This window comes from Cetorhinus maximus, chromosome 4, assembly GCF_964194155.1.
Source record: "Cetorhinus maximus chromosome 4, sCetMax3.hap1.1, whole genome shotgun sequence".
Lineage (NCBI taxonomy): Eukaryota > Metazoa > Chordata > Chondrichthyes > Lamniformes > Cetorhinidae > Cetorhinus > Cetorhinus maximus.
This window is the reverse complement of record NC_135882.1, coordinates 45930284-45954471: the sequence shown is the minus strand read 5'-3', so window position 1 is coordinate 45954471 and position 24188 is coordinate 45930284. Positions and strand designations below refer to the sequence as shown.

At 40.7% G+C, this 24188-nt stretch overlaps 1 protein-coding gene across 1 annotated transcript in view; it reads right to left on the bottom strand.

Annotated features, from left to right (window-relative positions):
• LOC144679590 (transcriptional activator GLI3-like) overlaps positions 1-24188 on the bottom strand; it is a 410012-nt gene that overhangs the window by 80658 nt on the left and 305166 nt on the right. The window contains exons 5-9 of the mRNA XM_078540127.1: positions 22620-22825; positions 18611-18760; positions 13585-13786; positions 1862-2078; positions 1502-1615 (exon numbers count right to left, since the gene is read on the bottom strand). Coding sequence (XP_078396253.1) covers positions 1502-1615; positions 1862-2078; positions 13585-13786; positions 18611-18760; positions 22620-22825 — 889 coding nt within the window. The remainder of the gene's footprint in view (positions 1-1501; positions 1616-1861; positions 2079-13584; positions 13787-18610; positions 18761-22619; positions 22826-24188) is intronic.

The window sequence follows — 24188 nt, the reverse complement described above, 5'->3', positions numbered from 1 at the left end:
AAGATATTGATATGATACATTCCCAACAAAGTTCCCAACTTACTATTGAAGAAAAATAAATTCCAAAGGTTTCTCAATTGGCAAATGTATAAATGATGGATATAAATGATGGATATAAAAAGCAACTTTTATTTTTAAATTTCTAGGTAGCACCAATTTTATATCATAGCTCAATCAGAATTGTAGTTGAAGGATGCTGTTTACTGCAGATACAAGTCTCAGGACAGAATCTGTAGAGCATGATGTACAACCTGCAGATCCAAGTCATGCTACCAGCTGTGCCATACATGGGGCCCTGTTACTCAGTTGGTTCAGTTTAATCTTATAAGAAAATAAATGGGAGCATCAGCTCTCTCACTGCATTAAACATATTTCACATTAGGATTAAGAAATTCACAGCAGGTGCAATGTGCCCATAGGGCACTTCAAAACATGGGCTTGAAGACATAATACACCAGGGGCAGAATTTTTCTCTCGTCAGACAGGCGCACGCCCGACCCGAACAAGCGTAAATTGACGTGTGATGTCATCGGGCAAGCGTCCTGACGTCATTGTGCACTCATGTGATATTTCGGTCGGTGGGCACGCACAGGAGTCGGCAACTAAGCAGCCTATTAAGGTCCTTAACCAAATAATTGACTAGAATTTTTCGCTGCCCGTCCAACCATTCGGCAGCCTCTGCATTTTTGGTGAAGCCTCATCCACGGTCAGGGACATGTTTTCATTATTTTTAATATCTTTGTTTTTATTTTTAAAATCTTCAGCTCCCTGAGACAGCTCTGCGCCCCAGGGAGCTCTTACTGCGCACACCCGCGCGCACGCACGGACTTCCGCGCTTGCTTTCCTCCCACCCCCACCCCGGCAGCGCTGAGCACTGCAGCGTGCGATTCATGCCGGCTGGCTGTTAATTGGCCAGCCAGCGTGAAATTGCGGCTGGGGCCCGATCGCAGGCGGCAGTCGGCTTCCCGACTGCTCTTGGGTCCACCCACCCGCCGAGCCCACCCGACGACCGGAAAATCCTGGCCCATGCGTGTAGCCCAAGAGAAGGGGTACCAAGAGGGAAGAGTGAGGGAAAAACTTGCCAGAATGGGCATGTAACTGGCTTCCTGCTCTTGGGAGTTAGATCGCTGACCTGACTCTCAAAATGCACTGGAAGGTTTCCAATGGCACTCGTCAGGGAATTCAAAGCAATAATATTACTGCACTGGAAGACAAGCTGGAAAGAGCGACTGCAAATCCACATCGGATTTAAGACAGAGGTTTACACAGATGGAATGTGGTATCACCACCACAACACATTCCCATGCACCACCCAAGGTACTTCTTGAATTAAAACACCACATTTAATCACCTTCAGAGTAAAAGGAAAGCAAACAATATGAAGGACAAAACGGTTTCTGTAATTGGTCCCTCAGCACTCTAGTGAAAATGGTGTAGATTACAGAATGTGCCTGCTGTGTAGGGAAGAGTGAGGGCTGATTAATAGAACCCACTGCCATACCTGCTCACTCCCACCACCTGGGCTCGGCAGTTCTTCATCAGGTTTAATCCTTGAGCGTTTATTTTGCATAGGGTCGCCTGTGCTGGTCACTGCAGACTCACTTGTAGGCTTACTCTAAAAGATGAGAAAAGACTTATTTTAAAGCATGATTGAATGAAACACAACAAGGTTATAATGTCTGTAATATATCATTGACGCCAGTTATACTGATTAAAATGATAACAGAATCTGGTCCTGGAGTCATTGTATTATATGGTCAGAATAGCATAGCAATAGCCTAGCGATTGAAACAATTTCTTTACAAATCTATAACTATCCTTTTAATTATGAGTTTTACTTTTTCCTCTTGTGATCTCTTACCTGTGCGGATTCAGATGGACAAGAGGTGATCTGTGCAGAGGTCAATACAGTCGACAGGCCAGACATATGGCGCTGAGGAGCAAACGTTGGAGCAGGATGGATAAGAGGAGGACTGTGGCCGAAAGCGGAGCCCAGAGTTTGCTGGCGGCTCATTATCTGGTGGTGCATTTGTTGGATGGCGACTGGTGTGGCAGGGTAAGGAAAGCTGAGAGCAGGACTAGGTAGAAACAAGACACAGAACAGAATCACAGGTACGTATGTAAGATGAATAAAGAAACATTTTTCTTTCTGCACTGTATGTTAAAATGTGCCTGATATTCTCAACATACTTTTAGAAGAATTAATGCTGCTCTTTACTATCTGGGAATGATTTAAATACCTTACTGTTGATAAGTCTGTTTTTTTGCACTAGAAAGTGTCCAATAATTTGAATTGAGTGACCCAAATAACCTAACAAAGTGGGAATTCAGTGTTAAAAATGAATCAGAAAAATGAATGAATTGAGCAATATGGAATTAAGTGGAGACAGCTATAAACTTTTACAAATTGAAAGTTAGCTGTACCAATAAAAACACTAAACATTCCAGATGTAACAAAGGTCATGTAGAATATTGCCAACTGCAGACAAGAACTGTTAAAACACCCATTTGCTGTTTTTACCTCTCCATTATTGTCCTACTTCAGAAACTTCAGCATAAAATCTAGGCTGACACTTCAGTGTAATACTGAGGGTGTGCTGCGCTGTTGAAAGTGCCATCTTTTGGACGTGTCATTAAACTAAGGCCTGCTCTGCTCTCTCAGGTGAATGCAACAGATCCCATGGTGCTTTTCAAAGAAAAGCAGAGGACTTATCCCCAGCCCATATTTATCCTTCAACAAAAAGGCACAATATAAATGCAAGCCCTCTTTACATATAACTTCTTGAAGTGTTTATTGTTTCCTCCATTAATTGCTGCAAGCAGCCATATCTTCTCCTTCAGATTAGATATCTCATACACACACAAACTTCCAAACTAGTTGCATAAGAGGAGAACAATGATGTTCATTGGGCATAAGTATGGTTAACATAAATAAGTTCAACAAGTACCAATTTTCCCCAACGCCACCTCCCCCTGCAGCCCCCCACCCTACCAAACAATCAATTTTCTCACCACGTCCTCTGCTGAACATAATCAATCATTGGTGGAGTATTTTGCTCAATTGACCATTGTCCCTGTGTGAATTGTGGGGAGAGGGGGGGGGTGTATGAGGAGGGACCAACACAATCAAATTGGATCTTGTCTCTTCCTGACACAGATACACTCATACTTCCAGCAACTATCGTTGGACTTGACAGTGGGGCCCCTTCCCCTTGGTAATGAGAGGCATGCAGGATGTCTATGGCACCTCAACTGTTATTCCCGTTGATATCAGCGAACACATCTTAGAATGCCAATCAAATGTTATGACCCCACTGATTTGTACAGCCTAGCATCTCACTGGACAGACTCACTGAGCCACTGGAGCAACTAGCATAACTTGCAAATATAATCTAGAGCCACGCCATCTGAATGGGCTTTGACTCCAAGCAAACACTCTTCCTGGCTACTTTTGCGGTGGGTCAGGGGCAGGGAATGCCTGGCCCAGACTGCCTATGCAAGACAAATACAGTAGCAAGTGAACCAATATGGATGTGATTTACGGAGAATCACAACTCTGCAGCTTCTGTTGAAAATAAGCCACCAAATGCTGGTAGGCAGTGGTGACTAGATGTAGGTTGATTTATTTTTTAATTGGATTGTACAAATTCTTGGTGGGAAGATATATGGGAATGTTTGAACACATCTGATCCCCTCCTCAATGCTGAGTATTGAAAGTCTTCCTATACTTAGCGTTGAGTGAGAGAAACAATCATATGCCCATACTTCTTGCAGGCTGGAAAACTACACTCTGTTTTGGATTGTTGTGTTTCCTCCACACTTATTGCAATCAAGATTCTTTCTTTTCCATGTGCAGAGAATAACAGCCAGTGCAGGTTTCAGATAGGCTCAGAATATAGGAAGGAACACAAAGAGAGAGGAAAAGAAAAAAATAAAAACAGAGTCAAATAGATAGGAAGATTGATTAAAATGTCTATTATACATATATGAAAATAATTAAAATACAGAATAATAATTAGGATAGAGAAAGTGATAATGACTGGGGAGCTTTGGTTACTGGAAAGTTTCAAGTTCACATCTCAGTTCCACTCTCTGCACTGTGTCTCACGTGAAACACAGCACTCCCAACTGTGCAGTACTCCCTTAAGGTAAAACCTAGATGGAGCAGGTAATTCATACACAGCATCAGATCAGATGCGTGATGGCACTACAGATAGTCTTCAAACAACAGCAAAAAACACCTTCTATCATAATTTGAATAATACCAGTGACATAACGCTAAAGGGAAGGTGCTAAGACAGAGAAGCATCTGCATTAGTTAGGACCTGGAGTTGCAGGACTCCTGCATCAATATTGAAGCTTAAACATTGGTAGGCACAGAGACAAATGTGTGTGCCGAATTTTATTCAGAAAAATTGCCTGATAAGGAGCTATTCTAGACTACCAGATAAGGAGGATGAGTCTGAACACTAAGTTCAAGTCAACTGAAGGAGTCTCAATGGTTGGCTCAACTAAAAAGTTCTGTATAGCTTTCTGGAGTCAATGCAAGTTCTCTTTCATATTTTTATTAATGTTTATCAAAGGCAATACATGCCCAGTAGTTGATGCCAAGTTAAACTTTAATGTTGAATTTTGTAAATAAATGGTCCTGATATTTTGTAAATGAATGGTCCTGATATTTAGAGGGAGGCAGGGAGCAGTTTAGTGCTTTGAAAACATGGAAGAACAAGTTTCCCTCAGATCCTCCAGAATTTGGCAGTAGGGCCTGATTACCATTTTTTTTGGAGGGGGTTTTGGGAACAAGAGGGGGGGGAACATTGATTGGCAGGGTATGCCAGAGAGATTAGCAAAGAGGGGACATTGATGGGGAGGGACCGTAGAGAAATCATGGAGGGCCAAATGTAGGAAATTAGAGGCCAGGGAGGACATCAGGAGAGGGATTGAATCACACATCAATTGGCGGGGGTCAGCCAAAAAGATCAGCAAAGAGGGGACATCGATGGGGAAGGACCAGAGAGATCGGGGAGAAGATCATGGAGGGTCAAGTGGAGGAAAGTGCAGGCTGGGGAGGATACCAGGAGAGGGATTGAATCATGGGCTGTGGGGGGGAGGGATGTGGTGTGGAGGTGGTGGTTTGTGGTGCCCTATTGCTGGGGAGGTTAACAAGATAGTTTAGTGAGCTGGGCAGAGGCACTCCTGTCCCTTCTGGTCCATAAGTGGTGCTGGAAAGGCATTGACCTATTCCATCCAGCAGTCATCGCCTCTCTTTAATTTGCCAGGTTTCTCAGGACCCAGGACTTCGGCTGCTCAGTTTTAAAGCTGGAACAGAGATAAAATCTTTGGTATACAGTTTCATTTAAATATTTAAACGAGGAACCTGCTTCCAGAGATTAGGTTGGCACCCGTCCCTAGTACCACCTCTGTTAAAATTGGAAATTAGCGGGTGCGAGGCGGGTTGAAATCCGGTTTATAGTTTATTAAACCTTAATTTTCCACTTGACAAAATCTCACCCATTATTGGAGATTAAAATTGCCCCCAATGAACATAAAAGAAAGGTTGGTCTTATTGGGGATGTATCCCAAAGTTGTCCAAATTAAATCTCTTAAGTCTCTTTATTAAAGTGAACATAAATAGAACATTTATGTGAAAGACACTGAATGGCCAAGAAACACACAATACTCATGAGTCTTGTGGTGAAAGCTCGGAATGGCTTTGATTGCAGCAATGGAACGCCATCACTCTCTTAAAGGAGTTGCAGCAAAGAGGATACAACAGAACTGTGAAAAGAAAAAGATTGAACTGAAGATTTCTGAGGCTTAAATGCTATCCAATTGCACTAGAGATTGGGAACTGAGGGATTCTTGGAATATCCCATTCTGATCAACTGTAATAAGGCAGTATAACCACATGAGCATAGTTTAATGTGACTACTACACTGGGAGTCATATAATGAACCACATGAAACATTTTGAACCAGTCAGCCATCCAGGCTTAAGCCGTGAGTGAGGAAGTGTGTGTGCACGTACTTGTGTGTTGGTGTGCATGCACGTACGTGCGTGGGTGAGAGAAATCAAATCTTAACTAAAACTCGAAACTTCATTATAAGGTCATGGAAACTGCCCATCAAAAAAGCTACACAATTAAGCCTTCTTCCCATTAAAAAATATTGCCAAGGTTACACAGCATTTACTAGGCTAATTAGGATATTTGTCAAATTCCCACTCTGCAAAAGCTTAGCAACTGCAGGGCAAAATGCATTTGATTTAATGTCAGTGAAGTACACTACTTTTGTACATATATTCATATTTCATTTTCCATTTAATGCAGTACATTTCAATCCTGGCATGAGCTAAGTCTTTCCATATGTCTCAAGATCTTATTACAAACAGAGAAAAAAAATCAATCATTTAAATCTGTTGTAAGCTTCATGGTTGTCATATCACTCATTCACTTGTAAAGACAGAAAGCTCAGACCATACTGAGTGTCACCTACAGAATTTCCATCAGACTTGTTTAGTTAAAGGAATTGATGGATTAACCTCTCCACTATGAAACTGCCTAAATTGGTGATCAATGAGTTTCAATGATAGACTATTCCATTGGGAAGGCTCTTCTCCCTCCTTGAATTAAATGTCATTAAATGTCTATTAGAGCACATTACACTTGCTAATACCTGTCATCACTTCATTACTCGACTGTACTCTCAGACCATTGTTAGTACACAGGAAATCATATTAAGACTATTCTGCAGTCAACATGATGCTTATATTAGTTGTCAAAATCAGTTAGGAATATACAAACATAGCAACTCTATTCCTCTCTGTTATGTATTCAGTTACTGGACTCCGTTCGGTCCAATAGTCATTATTCAAATAAAATATTACTAAATAATTACAGACTTGTGCACCAGCTTAAACCGTTTCATTAAAAAATTTAATAATCTAGGCTTTAACTTTAAACATTTTTTAAAAGAAAATGACACTATTAAAAAGTATGAATATTAGAACTTTTGTGGCTGACTTATTTCTCTTCAGTTTCTTGAGCTGAAGTTTGAGAGCTTTTTATTTTATTTCTGATATACAATGATCAGTACTTTTCCCTTTAGTTATGTCAAACACTTAACCACGAAATACGCTATTGACAACACTGATTGAAACAACTCCATATTTTCAACATGTTTTAAATGATCAGGCATAAATGGGGGAATCATGGCCGCTGGCTGGAGAGCTGGCGAGAGACCCGCGTAGCCTCGTTTGGAGAAGGCCTGACGAATTACTAGCCAATCAAGAAATTAACAGGCCATCAGCGCGCCTTCCATGGGATCAGGACCCCGGGAGCAGAGACTTGCCAGCAAATCAGAGGCTGGCAGACCTTTTGCTCAGCAGCGCCACTGGGGAGGTGATGGTTGCTGCTGGGAATACACCCACAAATCACCCAGGATCGTGGAGCGAACCAGACCAGAGGTAAGTAATGGCGGGAGGGGTTTCACGGGTGCTGTCTTTAGGATGATACATTAAATTGATGGCTCATTTGCCTTCTCAAGTGGACATAAAAGCTCTTTTGGCACTATTTGAAGAATAGCAGTGTAATTCTCCTGGTCTGCTGGCCAATATTTATCCCTCAGCAAAAATCACTAAACACAGATTAATGATGATCCATTATTGTTTGTGGGATAAATTGACTGCTATATTTACCTTCATTGCAACAGTGAAGACACTTCAAAAGTATTTCTTTGGCTGTAATGCACTATGGGAGATGGATGTGAAAGTGGGTATATAAATTCCAGTGGAAACAATTTCTTATCAAAACCTCTCAAAATTTTAAACACTAAGGACGGAATTTAATGCTTGAGGTGGAGGGTCCATCCACTGGCTGCAGAGCCAGTGGCAACACTGCTGCATCCATTCTGCACCCTTCCCAACCCAATTCAGCCAGCACTCACACTCACTCTCATCCTATTGTCCTCTCAATAGGACATGCCTCACAGTCATCCTGCACAAATGTTGTCCTTTTCTGCCACGCACAAAATCCATTGGTAAACTTCTTAACTCTCTGCTTTCTCTCCTTGCAGGGGAAGAGAGTACACATCCTTGAAGGGGGTTAGAAAATCAGGAGTTAGCCTCCTATGACAGACATCTTGACAGTCATCTTGATAGCCACTGGCAATGCATGCATGCCCGCCTGGACCACTGATCCAGGAGGCTGCAGATGTCACCAATCACCTGCCATGAAAACCGGAGCCTCCTCAGGCACTGGTACTCAGGCGTTTTGAGAAAGATGATCCTCTGCCTGTATAGGCAGTGTCACGAGGAGCGTTGGCCTCTGCTGTACTGCAGTCTGCTCAGGCTGCAGGATTGGCGCTGGTGCCTGGAGTGAAGGTAAGTGTGGGCTCCTCAGGGCTGGTCAGGGAGACCATGGCGAAGGGAGGTGGTGTGGGTGTGTGGGGTGCGGGGGTTTCATATTTAGTGTAGACAGGAGTTTCACCTATGGGTGTTAGAGGATCTCGATACCTTGGAGATGATATCGGTGTCTATCCCCTCTGCCCTGTGGAACGGCACGTGGCTGAGGAGAAAACAGCTGGTGCTCCTGCTGTTGCTGCTTCCCTTGCTCTTCGTCAGAGGTGCAAGGTAAAGCTGCATAAGCCACTCCCAAGGAGCAGTGAAGGCTGGCAAGAGGGAAATAAAGCTGAAGTGGGTGAAATGACTTTCAAGAAGTTGACAATCACCTATCAAACACTGCTTACACCCTATGAGAAGGAGTGCTGTGAGCAGCAGCCTCTCACCTGGTCATGACTGTTCTGCAGTTTCACTGGCCAAAGGCTTCCCAGCCTGTCAGCTTCACTCAAGTACCACGCCCCATTGTGCACTCATCTTGGTTGACCCTGGCGAGTCCCACATAGCCCTGCCTATTAAATGGAGAATCTTTGATTAAAACAGTGTTTAACTGTTTATTGTAATATTTAAATGCCTCACCCGGCAACTGCATGGGGCTTTCCTGCCCACCTTCAAACCAGCCTCGGTAAAAGCCAGAAGAGGGCAGGGTGATGTTGGGATCCTGACCTGACACAATTTTCAAGGGATTTAACCTCCACATGCACCCAAGCCTGCCTCCCTTTGCCTGGAAATCTATATCTTTCGGGTCTGAACAACTCAGCTACTCACTATACTTATCTAGTTCGGCCAGCATTAGATTTTCTGCCTTGCTCAAGGAGGAATTTAGATTTAACAAGCAGATTTTGTTTTCCACGTTGGGTAACATTACAACTAGGTGCAGCAAGTGATAACTATAAGGACAAAAGTGTCTTGAAAATGACCCTGGTGATCACTGGGAGCACAGAAAGGATCTAAAAATTATAGAGTAGAGTCAATGAGCAACTCAAACTATTAAAAGGATGTTCACAGTGGGCTACAAGTCACCCCAACCTCCACATGTGCCTTAGCCATCTGACCCTTGAAGGTCAGACCATACTGTTCTAACTGAGTTTACAATTCTTATTTACTGGTTGATTTTGATTGAACTTTGCTGGCCTGAAGACTTGCAAAGGTCCGCTTTGAACACTGCTGCCTCATTAATGGCTAACTCCAAAATTGGAAACTAAGACCGGTTGGTACTTATACCAGGTAGCCCATAAGCAAAACCCCCATATCAATACATTCTCCAGAAATCCTGGATGACACCAAATCATCTAGAGAGATGGTCTGCCAGGAGGGTTAGACCACATTATGGGACTATTTTACATTCATACAGGTGCAGCCTAACACAGACAAATCTGAAGCCCACCATACTGCACTGCCATGACCACTACTTTCCTGCATTCCAGACAAGCATTCTGACATTTTAAAGACAGTGAAGGAGCCAAGAGAAATGGAGGTGAGGTAGACCTGGGTTTTGTCAGCGTACAAGTGGAAAATGACCCTATGTTTTTGCATGATGTCGCTGAGAGGCAGCATGTAGATGGGAAGGGGGCCAAAGACAGATCCTTGAGGAACACCAGAGGTAACAATGCGGGAAAAGAAGAGACGTCATTGCAGGTGATTCTCAGGTTATGACTGGATAGTTAAGAATGGAACCAGATAAATGTAATCCCATCCAGCTGGGCCGACTGTTGAGAGGCAATGGAGCAGTGATCAACTGTGTCAAAGGCTGCAGACAGCTCGAGACGGAAGCTTATCTTTGTCACAGTCAACTAGATGTCATTTGTGATTTCCAGAGCCACTTCGATGCTATGGCAGGGTTGTGAGCCTGATCGGAGGGATCCAAACATGAAGGACTGAGAAAGATGTGCACATATTTGGGAGGTAACACCATGTTCAAGCACTTTGGAAAGGAAAGGGAGGTTGGAGGTTGTCTGCAAGGACAGAGAGGCCAGGGGTTGTTTTTTTTTTGAGGAGAGGGTAATGATGGAAGATTTGAAGGAAAGGGGTACAGAGCTTGAGGACAGAAAATAATTAATATCAGCTAACAAGGAAGGGAAGTTGGGTGGTCAGCAGCTTAGTAGGAATAGGGTCTGGAGAGCAATAGGTGGGTCTCATCAAAAAGATAAGCTTGGAGAAGGCATGAGGAAAAAAGGAGAGAAAGTAGAGAAAAGTACAAGTTCAGGGCTAGGGCAGGAGAGATCGAAGAGGAAATAAGGCCCAATGGGCTAGGGGAAGGGAGGAAGTCATTGAGGAAGCTGAACAGATGGTCTCGATCTTTGTAATAAAAAAAGTCTACAAGCACTTTGTTCTTAATTTTGAAGGTAAGGATGGAAAAAAAAGGAGACAAGGGAGAGTGATTTAAGAAGATGGTTGGTGGTGGGGAAGAGAAACCAGGAGTTATCTTTGCCTTCCTGGTGATATTTGAAAAGTGGTTAGTTTCAGTGATGGAGAGCAGGACCAGATAATGCTTTGTGTGTTCCAGCCAGACCTGGAAATAGATGGTTTATTCAGTTGTCTGCCAGAGACATTCAAATCTGTGTCCCTTAAACTTAAGGTAGCAAAGATGGGGTGTATACCAGGGCGAATGACTTCGGTGAGAGAATGCAATCATTTTAATGGGGACAAGGACAGCAAAGATGGCGGAGAGGATGTGATTTAGCAAATCTGTAGCTGCAGGAATGTCATCCTAGATTGTAGGACTTTCAAACCAAGTTGAAGAGATTTTGTTTTGTGAAGTGAATATCATGACTGTACATTTATAAGGAAGCAACAGGTGCTGTGGAATCAGAAACAAACTGGGAAGAGGGGTCAGTGCTCAGCAAATGTTTTCTAGAAAAATTAAGACAGCAAATGTGAACATAAAGTGGGTGGGCAGGGCACTATGGTGCGATATACTAATCTGAAGAAAGGGGCATTACTAATGTCAGTGATGCAGCAATTGCACTTTACAGTCTCTGGGTTACCTGTGCAGTGGGTCATCCCAGCCTTGGTGGGGGAGGGGGGGTGGTGGGTGAGAAGAATGCCACAAAAGGAGATTCATGACCAAAAAAGGGGGTAGGGTCCAGGCCAACAATAAAACAGAAACAAAAATCTAATTCTCACAAAAGAATGTATAAAAACATTCTCCTCAAAAACCCATGTTGCATTGTGATTGTATGAGCATGTGTGCAATCATGAATTATTACAATGCTCTAAGGTTGTGGCAGACAGTGTGTATGATTGATAGGGTATTAATCAGAAGATGCATATCAGACTCAAAATGTGTTCTTGGGCATACTTCTAATAGTAAATTTCATGTTCACTGAGCTCTCTGGCAGTTTGTCCAATTTATTTTTCCATGTGCTACTTATTCATCAAAGAACAAAGTGATTTAACTCTCTCCTCTTCAATTATCTAATAGACTAATAGAGACTTTGACCATGTGTCACAGCATCATATTTCAGATGATTGTTATCTAAGGGTTAATTTATTTATTTTATGTATGTTTCTGTAAAACAAAAAGCGCACCCTAATCTGCACCATCATATTGGTTTTTGTCCTTTCACACACAGATCAATCTGATCAACAAACAGTAGGATATGTAATGGTGTTAACTACCAGTTCTGCACACTGTTACAACTCTGCTGAACTGCATGCCTCATTGCAATCTATGGATTTTACCACAAAAGGTAGTTTGGCTACTGTTCACAGTGTAGAAAGCACCCATCAGCCAAGTAATTTACAACGGGCGAGAACAACACTGAAATGGAAGAAGCCTTATGAATTGCCTTCAAGCTTACAGTTATGCATTAATAATTAAATTAAACCAGTTTTGGTTATCAGCAATGGTGTTTCAGATTCTGGGCCTCACTTATATCCCACCCAAACAATATTCTTCTAGTCAATTAACAGATCAAAAATATTGAAATTAAACAATTGTGAATGACATCACATGGTAACAATGTCACCTTAGTCAGTTACATCTGACGAATGCTATCTATAAAACACCTGTACATAAATTATGTAGCGCTGTTTCTCAAATTAGGCTTTTCTAAAAAAAAAATGTCAAGCATAAAGCCACATTACTGAAAATGTCCTCTTAAACTGCAAAATATGCTGGTACTCACTGCCTTCTCTTTCCTATTGCAACTCAAATACTTGCTACCCCTTTGGGACTCTGGAAACTTGAGCTATTCCTGACTGTGCTGTGAGCCTGACAGAGGCACAACAGACGCCACATTCAACAACAGACTTCAACCTGCAGTCTTCATACAGGGAGCTTCACATCCTTCTGTAACACAATACATTCTTGCAATCAGAGTAATTCACAAACGGCAAAACAAGAAGAAAGGTCAGTGGCACACAATCTTTACATCTTTCTGACCGTCGGGAGGAAGGTAAAGCACTATCAAAGCAAAACCCATTGCAGCAGGTGATAGTTCTCCACTTAGTAAAGCCCCAGTGAATTGTTGTGGCGCTGTTTCTCTCTCTCTCTTTGGGTTAGTTCAGAAACCAAAACTTTGTTCCTCCAGCAAGATCTTAGCTGTGGAAGAAATGAGTAAGACACGCTGATTTACTGATGTCTAGAATGAGGCTACAGACATTTGTCGCATACGTAAGCTGAATGGCTGAAACAGAAAGTGTGTCTTTAGCAGGTACCTTTTACCTAGCCTGATCGCTGGGTCCTTCCAACTGTAGTTAGTTAAGGTCTATGACCAAGTCCTTTCAGACATTTTAATACAGAAATTGAGGACACCAGGAAAATGCAGAACCCAAAGTGCAAGTAACATTTTACAACTATTTTAAGGAACATACATTTTCTTCACAGAAACATGCAACTCACAACGTTGTTGCAAGAGAAATAATGAATGGCTCTTATCTCTCCCCACATGAAAGGAGGTGTTAGCACTGGTTCATAAAGATGGTGATGGCGTTTTGACAAATAAAAATTGTTCCACCAAAAAAATGGTGAAAGCCCACCCTTTCCTGTAGTGCCACTGTACTTTGAGAAACCTCAGATAAAATAGAACCAGGACCAAGTAGCATAGTATTTTCCAGATTTTCAAAATTTACATAAAGGAAAAAAGGGTTAAAAAAGGGAACGTAAATGGATAAACAAGAAGTGATAAACAGGTATCATATATAAAGCTGAAGTAACACATCTGATGAAGAGCGAATTCTTCTTACCTTATTGCACCAGCAGCTAAATGACCATAGGAGCCACTGGTGGAGGAGCTGCTGCGGGAGTTATTGAGTATGGTGACCAAGGAGTTGGGGGAAGTTCTTATCATAGTCTGAAGGTCAAAGTTGGGATCAGACAATGGGGATATAGACAATGAACGCTTCCGGCTTGGCCTGGTTGACAACCTTGGACTGGAGAATCGAGAGCCTGTTGCATTAAAGAAGAGAATTAGAGCAGAGTATCATGTCATATTTCATGTTCAAACTGCCTATTTATTCATCATGCCCAACTAATGTGTAGAAGGAGGCTCAAAAAAAATGACTTTCTCTGATAAGTAGCTTACTTTTCACCTGTGATCTACTGGCTGCAATTGAGGAAAATTAGGAAGAAGAATTTATCTTCCACTGCCTTACCTCAGGGGAGCTCTGTTTATTAATGTGCAAGCAAAATGATAAATTGCTAAACAAAAAGAAAAGGCTTCTATGTATTGCCCCACTCATTTCTAGTGATTTATGAATCTGACGGCTGCTTAGACATTCACATCATTAATTCACCACAAGCAGCAAGACAGTGGTTCAGACCTGCACCAGGAATAAGGAAACCTTCAGAACAAAAGCTGACTGAATAGAAAATAAAAGTTGAGAAATTTCAAGTTGGAATTAAGTTGTACATTGTGTAGCTACCATTGGCTTGTAACCGAGATGGAAGTTATGTTGAGAAACTTATCTCTGAGGCAGTGGCAATTATTTTTATAATTGTTAGAACAGTCCATGTGACCAGGGTAATAGCTTAACTGGGGCACATTTACTGCTTCCAACAGTCACTTAAGAGCTAACATTCCCTGTATGTTAGGCAAGCGCAAATTTGTACACAAAATTGCAGGCAAACATATATGGATGGAAATCTTTTTTTATGTACAAATTCAGATGTAAGTGAAGCTGGTAAACACTGGTTCCAATTTTCCATTCTTTCCAGTAGAATATGAAGGGAGAATATAGGGAGCATATGCTGACATAAAAGGACTTTCATCTTTTTCTTTGCAATCTTGAAGTTGAATGATTGGAGAAAGTCAGGTGGCATCCTCAAACACTAGAGGGGTTAAAATACAGAGGATAAGTAAGTCTGACCAGTGCCAAGTAGGTCACTGAAATAAGCCTTGCTGGGTCCCTGAGGCCAAAAGGATGAATGGAAGTGGGAGACTGGGTCAATTGAGGCAGATGATGAGCCCAATTCCTATGATGAAAACATACCAAAACTCAGTCTTATGCTTATGTAAATGCCAGTTGAATAGTTAGGCAAAACTAAAGCATTAGTGCTTGACTAACTATAAATCTCATTGTGACTGCAATTGTGTCCTTCTACTGGTGAGACAAATGATAGCCTGTGTTGAGTTACAAGCACTTATATTTTACTTAAGCTCACAATTCTTATTTGATTTAATTCATACAGTACTGGGGAATGGCATTGCATTGAAGACAAAATTCCTAGAACTTTTCAATAGAAAAGGGTCCAAAATTAGCACATTATAGTCAAACCTAATGTTTTTGGTACACCCTGTGATTGTGCTGTTCGGCAGCTGCCTGCAAGGTACCATGCAGGGCTTGTTTTGTTATCAACACTGTGCGAGTGACCGTGCAAACAAAAATTAAAGGGAACATGCATTGAAAAAACTGACCAAGCCCAACAACTATATTTTAAAGGGAACGTTGTTCCAACCTGAGCATAAATTTGAACAAGTGAAAGGGTCAAAGATTTTTCAGGATAATATTAACAGCGTTTTGCCCGTTCATTTATATATGAGAGTGAAATTCCACCCATTTATCTTCTCACCCTAATTAAGCAGACTCTGAGCATTCTTACTCTTTATAAATTGGAAAATGTAGACATTACCAATTCAACATGAAACAATAACACTTTATCCAGTAGGGTTGTAATTACACCTTAAAGCAAAATATTTAGTTTCCAACAAATATAAAGCAGATTTTTCAATCATAACCCATGATGAGTCTTCTTTTTAAAAAGTCATATCTACTATCAGTGCCGGTTTAGAGACATCCTCCCTATATATGTGCAACATTGAAAGTTATCAGAAATTATAATCACTATTTCTTTAAAAAAGTACTTTGATTATTTTACCTTATATTACTTATACTATTATAATTAATACAATGTTTTGTGAACCACTCTCATTTTCTAAATTCCATACTTAAAAGCTAAAAAGAGGACTTTATAGACTAGAAATGTAATAAGCCTATATAAAAATCCCAGTAGGAACTCTCCTTAATCAAAAGAGTTTCAACAAGCCATTAAGTAAAGCAGAAGCAGGGATAATTAGGCATCATAATATCACCTGTAGGCCTGATACAAAGTTTGAATTGGCTGAGCATCCCTGAAAAAAGCCAAAAGAGGCAAGTGCTATCAGTTAGCTCCTGAACCATCCATTGTTATCAATCAGAGTTATGGATTTAGCTCACTGACAGAAAATAATTTTTCAGGCATAAACTGTATTACAATGATGCCAACCCTCATAATAGTGATAACGATCTCAGAAGAGAAGTTTGATTGCAGTTTTTGCACATTAAGCTTCAATGAATGGTGAGAATGTGGAACTACCACATGGAGTGATTGAGGTGATTAGTACAAACGCCTTTCAGGGGAAGCTAGATAAGCATAAATGAAGGAGAAAGGATTATAAGGATATGTTAAAAGAATGAGATGAAACAGGATTGGGGGAGGGGGAAAAGTCGTTGGGAGCATAAGCATCAGCGTAGAATTGTTGGGACAAATGGCCTGTTTCTGTACTGTAAAAATCTACACAAAATACAATAAAATCACCATCATCCAAGTCATGCACATGGTTTTGCTGCTTAGAAAGCAGAGGGAGACAGCAAATAGAAAAAAGTTCCCTCTGGAGCTAGAGACCAGCAGAGTTCCACATGTTTTGGGCGTGTGTTCATAGTATACATGCATGGTGGGAAGGAAATTCTTGTAATTTAACTATTCATCAATGACTGGGGTAATAAACTGCTGGAGAAATATTTTGTTTTGATTGAATTTGAGGTTCGTGAACTTGAGAATGGATGGAGCACTGTTGTGTAAGATGGAACCATGGAACTATCCACACGAAGCAAAGTAACTGCAGCAGCTTTTATATTGTAGAATGCAAGGTTAAAAAAGATAGAAATTAGCTTACAAAATTGTAAACATCCAAAAAGCACTTCTACCAACTACTATCTCAATATTATGAAAATAAGTGATTTTTAAAATGCTGCGACAAATACAATGACAGACATTTTAACAGATAAATAGGTTAGTTTCAGTTTCAGGATATTATTGTTGATCTGCATCAGAAAAATAGATTCATACTGAGAAGAATGATAGGGCAACACATCCCTAATCCAGATTGAAGTTTGACATTGACTGGAGTTTAGATCCTTTTAATTGCTTTACACAAAGCAAAAGGGTAAATTCATCCTGTTCAGATTAAAAGGAAGTACTGACTAAACAGACTCTCATCAGCTGGAAAAAGGTGAGGTTAAGTGACCTTCCCACAATGCAGTCTTCTTTTAATCTTCTATTTACACTGCAAAATAACTCATTTGCATAATATCACTATGCATTTTTGCCACACACATTAAAACAATACCTAATTTAAATGTTGCTGCTACAGCACTTGAATTATACAAAAACTAGTTCCATTCATTTATTTAGAAGAAATTGATCTCATAATAGTTCTCTGTGTATAGAAAAGTAATAGAATTTTTCCATCACCCTATTGTATTTAATATGTTGGCTGGTATTTCCGCATCATCCTACTTAAAACCCAGATTTTCCTTTTTGGAAAACATACATTTAATAGGCTCCAGGCATAATGATGGGATTAGTAAACCTGAGTTAAACTTTTATGAGCTCTGCCACAGAATTTGCTTTGAATTCAACAGTACAATGAGACAACAGTAACTTTAAAACTGTTTTTATATAACAAATAAATGTGATCTTGCCAGCCGCTCAATTTGAACTCAAAAGAACTTTCAATTTGGCTGTTCCAACACTGAGTAATGTCCAGAATAGGACCAGCTATTTGAAATGCTCTTTACCTCTTTTTTATTTAATCAAAATAAAAAGTATTCGGATTGTTTGAATTATTTTACCCTGAAGCATTTTTTCCTCTCTACATCCTCTTGGAGTTGTATACCATTGCCAGTTTTCAGGTAAGAGGCTTTTGTGATTGCAACTCAGGAGTTGGTCACTGGGAGGTGCATTGACTTGCGCAACCTGCCTCCAATGAAGTACCTCACTTCGCAGCCGAACTGAGATCGAGAAAAAAAAGTCTATGTGGAAAGTGGAGAGAGTAAAACCCAACACCTTATCGATTCGCGGCATGCTGCATAAATATATTAGCATGCCAGCTCCTCACACAGCAAGTGAGATACAACCTAAGGAATCGTTAAAATGGACACCATTTTTTCTGACCTTTCTTGATCTTCCTCTCCAATGTCATTCCCCACTTCCCAACTGAATGGAAAATAGTATACACATTTCTTAGCCAGCACTGCTATTTTGAGCCCCATAGGAAATGCATGAGAATGGCACAAGTAGAATTATTTCCCCCAAATTCCTGCCCCTTTATTGGGGAGCCAGGATTTTTTTTTTACACATGGCTCTGCTGAGAATGGAGATTCTGTGAGACGATAGGCCTTGACCTGACATTCCAAGGTACTGGATGTCACATTGGTAAATACAATTCAGTTTTTCGCCCTCCTAAACCTGGCAACTGCAAGTCAGTAGTTAAACCTCACTTACCACTCTGAAAACGCTCATCACCAAAAAAGACCAGATCGAATTGTCAGTTCCTTCAAATTATTAACTTCTGTGATAGAGCCCAAGATTGTCTCTTTTTTTGGTGGGTTGCTTTTTTACATTGTAATGATTGAACCTTTTTCCAGATTTCTTTTTTTTAAATAACATTTGAATGGAAACTTTTACATGGTGAATGTGTCAATATATAACTTTTTTTTGGTTGTTACCTACCCTCCATTGTGTGCAAATATTCCATGTGAAGAGCACCAGCAGTTGCCGTGCCAGCTGGAGGAAGGATATCACCGTATGGGCTACGGTGGCCAGCCAACAGGGCCATCTGGTGGTGGTAATATTCCGCTGGGCTGACTCCAGCATGTGGTACTGCAAAAGCAAATAGACGTTAAATCATCACCAAGGTTGTTCAGTGAGGCCCCGATAGCTGAAAACAAATTGCATTCTTGGAAATTACTTCAAATGCACTCTTTACATATTAACTGATCTGGATACCTACCAAGTTTTCAGTTAATATTGGTCAAGTCTCTATATTGCTCTGGGACATTCTACGTGACGGTAATCAGGACTCTGTTCAGATTAAATGGGAGCATTTCCTGTGCACTATTTGTAATTATTCGTAAATGCATTCTTTATAAACATTTCCTATTTCACTACAAATAGCACAGAGACAAAATCCCATATATAAGACTCCGTCACCTACACTCTAGTGCCATGCTAACATTTACAAACCTGTACATCCCTCCCAACTAGTATTGAAAATTCCTAAAATTTGTCAAACTGTTCAAAGAGATATTCTTCAAAGATCCAAATGATTTTTAAGTCATATGAGCCGGGAAGTTATGTTGTAACTTGTGTAGCATTTGATTGTTACTTGTCTCATACTTGCAGCTTCTGTTGAACTTTTGGGTTGATTTTTTTTCCAATACTTGGTTTTTTAAAAACAGGGCCCTCAGAACTTTTATCGTTATAGTTCTGGCCTCTTGCAGCCAGCACAGCTACGGTGATGTATACGCCTCAGCAGCAGATGTGCAAGAGACTTGTTTTTTTTTTGTGCAGAGCGTTACCTTGATATTCATGCGCACATTTGGACTTTCCTTGCAGCTGCATATTGTGCACAAGAACTTTCCAAACCTTTTGGAATAGAAGTAAATGCAGGGAAACCCACTGTTGTAAGTCACTAGTCCATCCAAAACTTTTTTTACATTTTGTATATCCATCTGCAATAAACACAACTGCTACTAACATTTGTATATTACTTTTTAACATAGAAAAATGGAAACCAAGATAAAGAAGAGGCATAAGGAGTGCTCAAACAAGTAGGTTTTAAGGAAGGTCTTAAAGGAGAGGAAGGTGGTGAGATGGAGCAATTTATGGAGGGAATTTCAGAGTACAGGGCATAGATGGTTATTAATGATGAAGAGAAAGAAAGTGGGGTGCACAAGAGGCCAGATTTAGAGATGCACAGAGTTCTGGTTGGGTTGTAGGGCTGGAGGGGGTTACAGAGATAGAGGGGCAAGGCCATGGAGGGATTTGAACATGGGAATGAGAATTCTAAGTTGAAGGTACTGGGTGATTAGGTGCCAATCTAGCTCAGTAAGAATATAGGTGATGAGTGAGTAGGACTGAAAATCAGACACAGAGATTTAGGTGAGGTGAAGTGCCAAGGCAATTAGGGATGAGCAATAAATGCTGGCCCAACCAGCGAAGCCCACATCCCATGAATTAATTTTTAAAAAGTTTACAAGGTGTGCAGCATGGGAAGTCAACCAGGAGAACACTGAAACTGTGAAAGGTATAAATGAGTGTTTTGTCAGCAGATGGACTGTGGTAGATGCTGAGACAAATAATGTTGTGGAGATGGAAGTAAGCAATCTTCGTGATGGGGATAATGCACAGGGAATGGTGGGGCGGGTGGTGCCTAACTCCAGATCGAATAGGTCAAATACAGATTGCAAATAGTCTGATTTAGCATGAGTCAGTGGCCAGTGAAAAGGAAACAGACTTTATGGTAGGGGCAGAAGACAATGGTTTCAGTCCATCTGACATTTAACTGAAGAAAACTGCAGTCAATCTAAGTCTGGAAGTCAGACAAACTGTCTGACAACATAGGGACAGTGGAGGAGTTGAGAAAAGTGGTGGAGGTGGATCTGGGCATCACTAACATACATGCAGAAGCTGCCTCCATTTGATGTTGCCAAAGGAGAAATTGTAGTTAAAAAACAAAAGGAGACTCAGAACACACCATTAGGGAACTCCAGAGATAATGGAGCAAGGGTAGGAAGGGAAACCATTGCTGAAGATACATTGGCTACAAATGGATAGGTAAGAATGTGACCAAATGGGGCAGTACCACTAAACTAGACTATGAAGTAGAGGTGCTAGAAGGAGTGTTGCCTTCATTTCGCACAAGAGATCAAATCTAGTTCAGCTTGCAGCTGCTCTAAACTAAATTCCATCTCCATAGTATTTGTACGTTACCTACTTCCCAGTGCTGCATGGTGATTGCATTGTTTAGTATCAGGTTACAGACTCAGTAATGAATCACATGTTAGAGTCAGGCATATTTTTAAATAAAATTTTCTCTGAAACTTAATTTTTACCTCTGAAACTGAAGGTGAGTGGGGGGTAATGCTTTTGCCCCTCCTTGTTAGTTTATTTGTTTGTAAACAGTATATCTCAAAAACTAACGGATGGATTTCAATGAAACTTGATACACAGATAGGGTACGGCGCAAGGAAGAACTTAATAGTTTATGGCAAAGATGCAGATCTGGATCCGAATCCTGGAATTTTTTTTAAGGGATCCAGTAACATTGCGATTTAGGGAGAATTGGCTCTTTTTTTTAAAAAAAAGATTGTTGTGGGTGGTTAATAAAGAATGTTGTTGATTGTATTAGAATACTGTGGATTGGCTCGGCTGCAGTAGTAGAATTTGTCACAGCTGTCAAAATGTGAGCAAAGTTTTCAGAGCAGGTTGTTGGATGTGGATTGGTCTGAAGTCTCCTCAGTGAGATGGAGGCTCTTAATAAAAAGATTCCTTTTTTCAGCTTTGTAGTTGCAGAGCATCAACCAGGCTGGGAAAAACTTCAAGGAAGAGCTGCGTAATTGTAATAATGTTGAGTTAACATAGCATGATGGAGGAATGTTCTCTACTGAGTTTCTTTTTCACTTGTTCTTTATGTTATTCATTTTAGGTTTGCCCAGGCTTGATTCTTCTGGACAGGCCTTCATTAATGAACCACGCCACCAGCCACTGCAAGGGAACAACTGGGCATGACAAGACTCTTCTCTGTAGTGTGCCTTCCTTCTGGTGGATGTGCTGAGAATTTAGGGAGATACTGTAACATTTTAGCAACACAAACTGGAAGCACATGCACGTTCATCTTTGTTACATGACAGTGGGCATCAATGTAAGACTCAGCGTCATCCCACCTCCCTTTTATTCTAAATACAGAGCTGTTTGAAAAACATTGTGCAGCTGCTGTTGTGAGGTGATATCTTACAACTGAAGTGGCCAACCTGCAGCCTGCACGTCCATGAAGCTTAGACAACTCAGCCCTATGTGTATTCATATTTCTTATTGGTTGATTTGTTCTCATACTTTAGAGTTTTAGAAAGGGCTGATTTACTGATGTTGTCTCATCAATGGATGAATCCTAATTGTAACATTATTTTTTTACGATTAGCAACCTAAGACACATAGAAATTAATAGGAACATGCACTTAAATTTCAGACAGTCTCATAATTATTCAAAAGTCAGGGTCTGATTATGTTGTTTGTGAATTTTTAAAACTGCAATTGAAGCACCCTCTCCTGTCCCTGCAACTCAAGTGACATTATTGTGAAACTGCAAGTTTCCTAGAGTGAAAGGCCTGGGATTCAAAACAACAGTGAGAAGAATAAGGTGCAGGAAGAACAGTGAAAAAAATAGGCAAGTCTTTACCAAAATAGGATTTCACTTAAGCAACGAACTATAATCTACTGAGAAGGTTTAATATACGTTAGATCGCCATGATGATAAAATAAATAGCTGGTTATATATAGATGCCACCATAAATAGACAATCATTTTAAATATTGCAGTATTAGCATTATAATTTGATTAAAGAGTTTGAATTGTAAAATATTCACAGCATTATCTTTGTAACTCATTAAATTGATACACATATTTCTATATCACTGTCTCTAATCCATTGTAAGGCAGCAAAACTATACATGGTGCTCACCGTCAGTAGGGCTGAGTCCCCTGGCTGCAGAAATCATTGACAGAGAGGGGCTGCTGTGTAGAGACCTAATGTAGTCCATATACGGGTTAATGTATGGGTGTGGTGGGTTAAACACTGGCTCTGACGTACCAACGGGGGTTCTTTGTGGGGAAATTCTGATGAGCGAGATGTCGGAAAATGCTGGACTACCTGAAAGGGAGGGAGGCCTAAAAGGGAAAACAAAATCATAGAGGGAAGCTGGTTACGACAGTAATTTAAATAGTAGTTTTAGCATGATTTCTCTTCACCAAAAGAAGCTGCATTCCACAAATTGAACAAACGAGACACACCATATGGTACTGTACATGAAGGCACTGCCGACACGTGAACTGTTATCAGAATGTTCCCTGAAGTAAAAAACATGGACAAGAAATTTAGCCATTTCTTTCAGTGTTAATGGATGTTGCAATACTGGTAAAATAATGGACTTTGCACATAGCTTTTCAAAAAAAGTCTTTAGAAGACTGCAACTTGAGTTATGTTTCAATGGAAGTAAGCAGGCGTTCTGACACACTTCTGTCGTCAGACCCTCATACAGAAACACTGTTTAAAACTGAGTAGCAGCGATTGTAGCATGTACTCTGAGACATCAGCACGGCTCTCTCTCCTAATCTCCTCTTTCGGGGAGGGTTTCAGGCTGCAGTAACCTGGACTTCTAGAAAAGACAGTGATTAAAGCCCATCATGTGCTAGCTGCGACACTGAGAGCTGACCCCACCTAATGCCTTTTGTCCCTTGTTTTTCCAATTAATTTACTGTGTAAGAAAAAGCCACTGGGAGCAGCTGTGAGAGCAGTGGGGGGAGTACATTCCTTTGATGCTATGAGAATGTAACAGCAGATTTTTGCAGACCGTGATCATCAGTGTTTGCTGTTGGCACCAATCACCATGACAGACTGTAATCTGATGTGAGAAGCCAATTCCACTCAGTTATCAGTTACAAGGGACTCGAAATATCTGAATTTGACAAAGATCAAAGCTAATCTCCAGGGGAACTAAAACTCACTAAAACAAACTCAGAGGGTCAGGATACGGTGAATAGCAACTCACTGTTATTCTTCACTTGTCTATAACATTACATAGCGATGCTTCAATTATTTACATATTTGTCCTCTCTCTGTACTTATGGAAAGGATTATCAGTTATAATGATACCCAATCCTGAAAAATGGCAATGCACAAAAATGTGATTGAATAGGCAAATATGAAATGCTTACAGTCGCTTACACATGAAGTATCTTGGAACTAAATATAAATGGGATCCTTTTCAAATCCCTTCAATCATGACAATGCACATAATAATCCAGTACAAATGCAACAGTGTAATGTTGAATGAAGCATGATGTGATGCAATTCTGACACAGGCACATATAATATTGGAAGAGCAATAATAAAGGTGGTTTCAGCATTGATGGGTTATTTACTGAAGATCCTGGCCTCTTGTGCTGTTTCAGAATCACTTTCTGGCTAACCACACTCGTAATGGATAAGCCACAGTAGCTAAAGAGAGCCTGGGCTCCGATTGCTTCCATC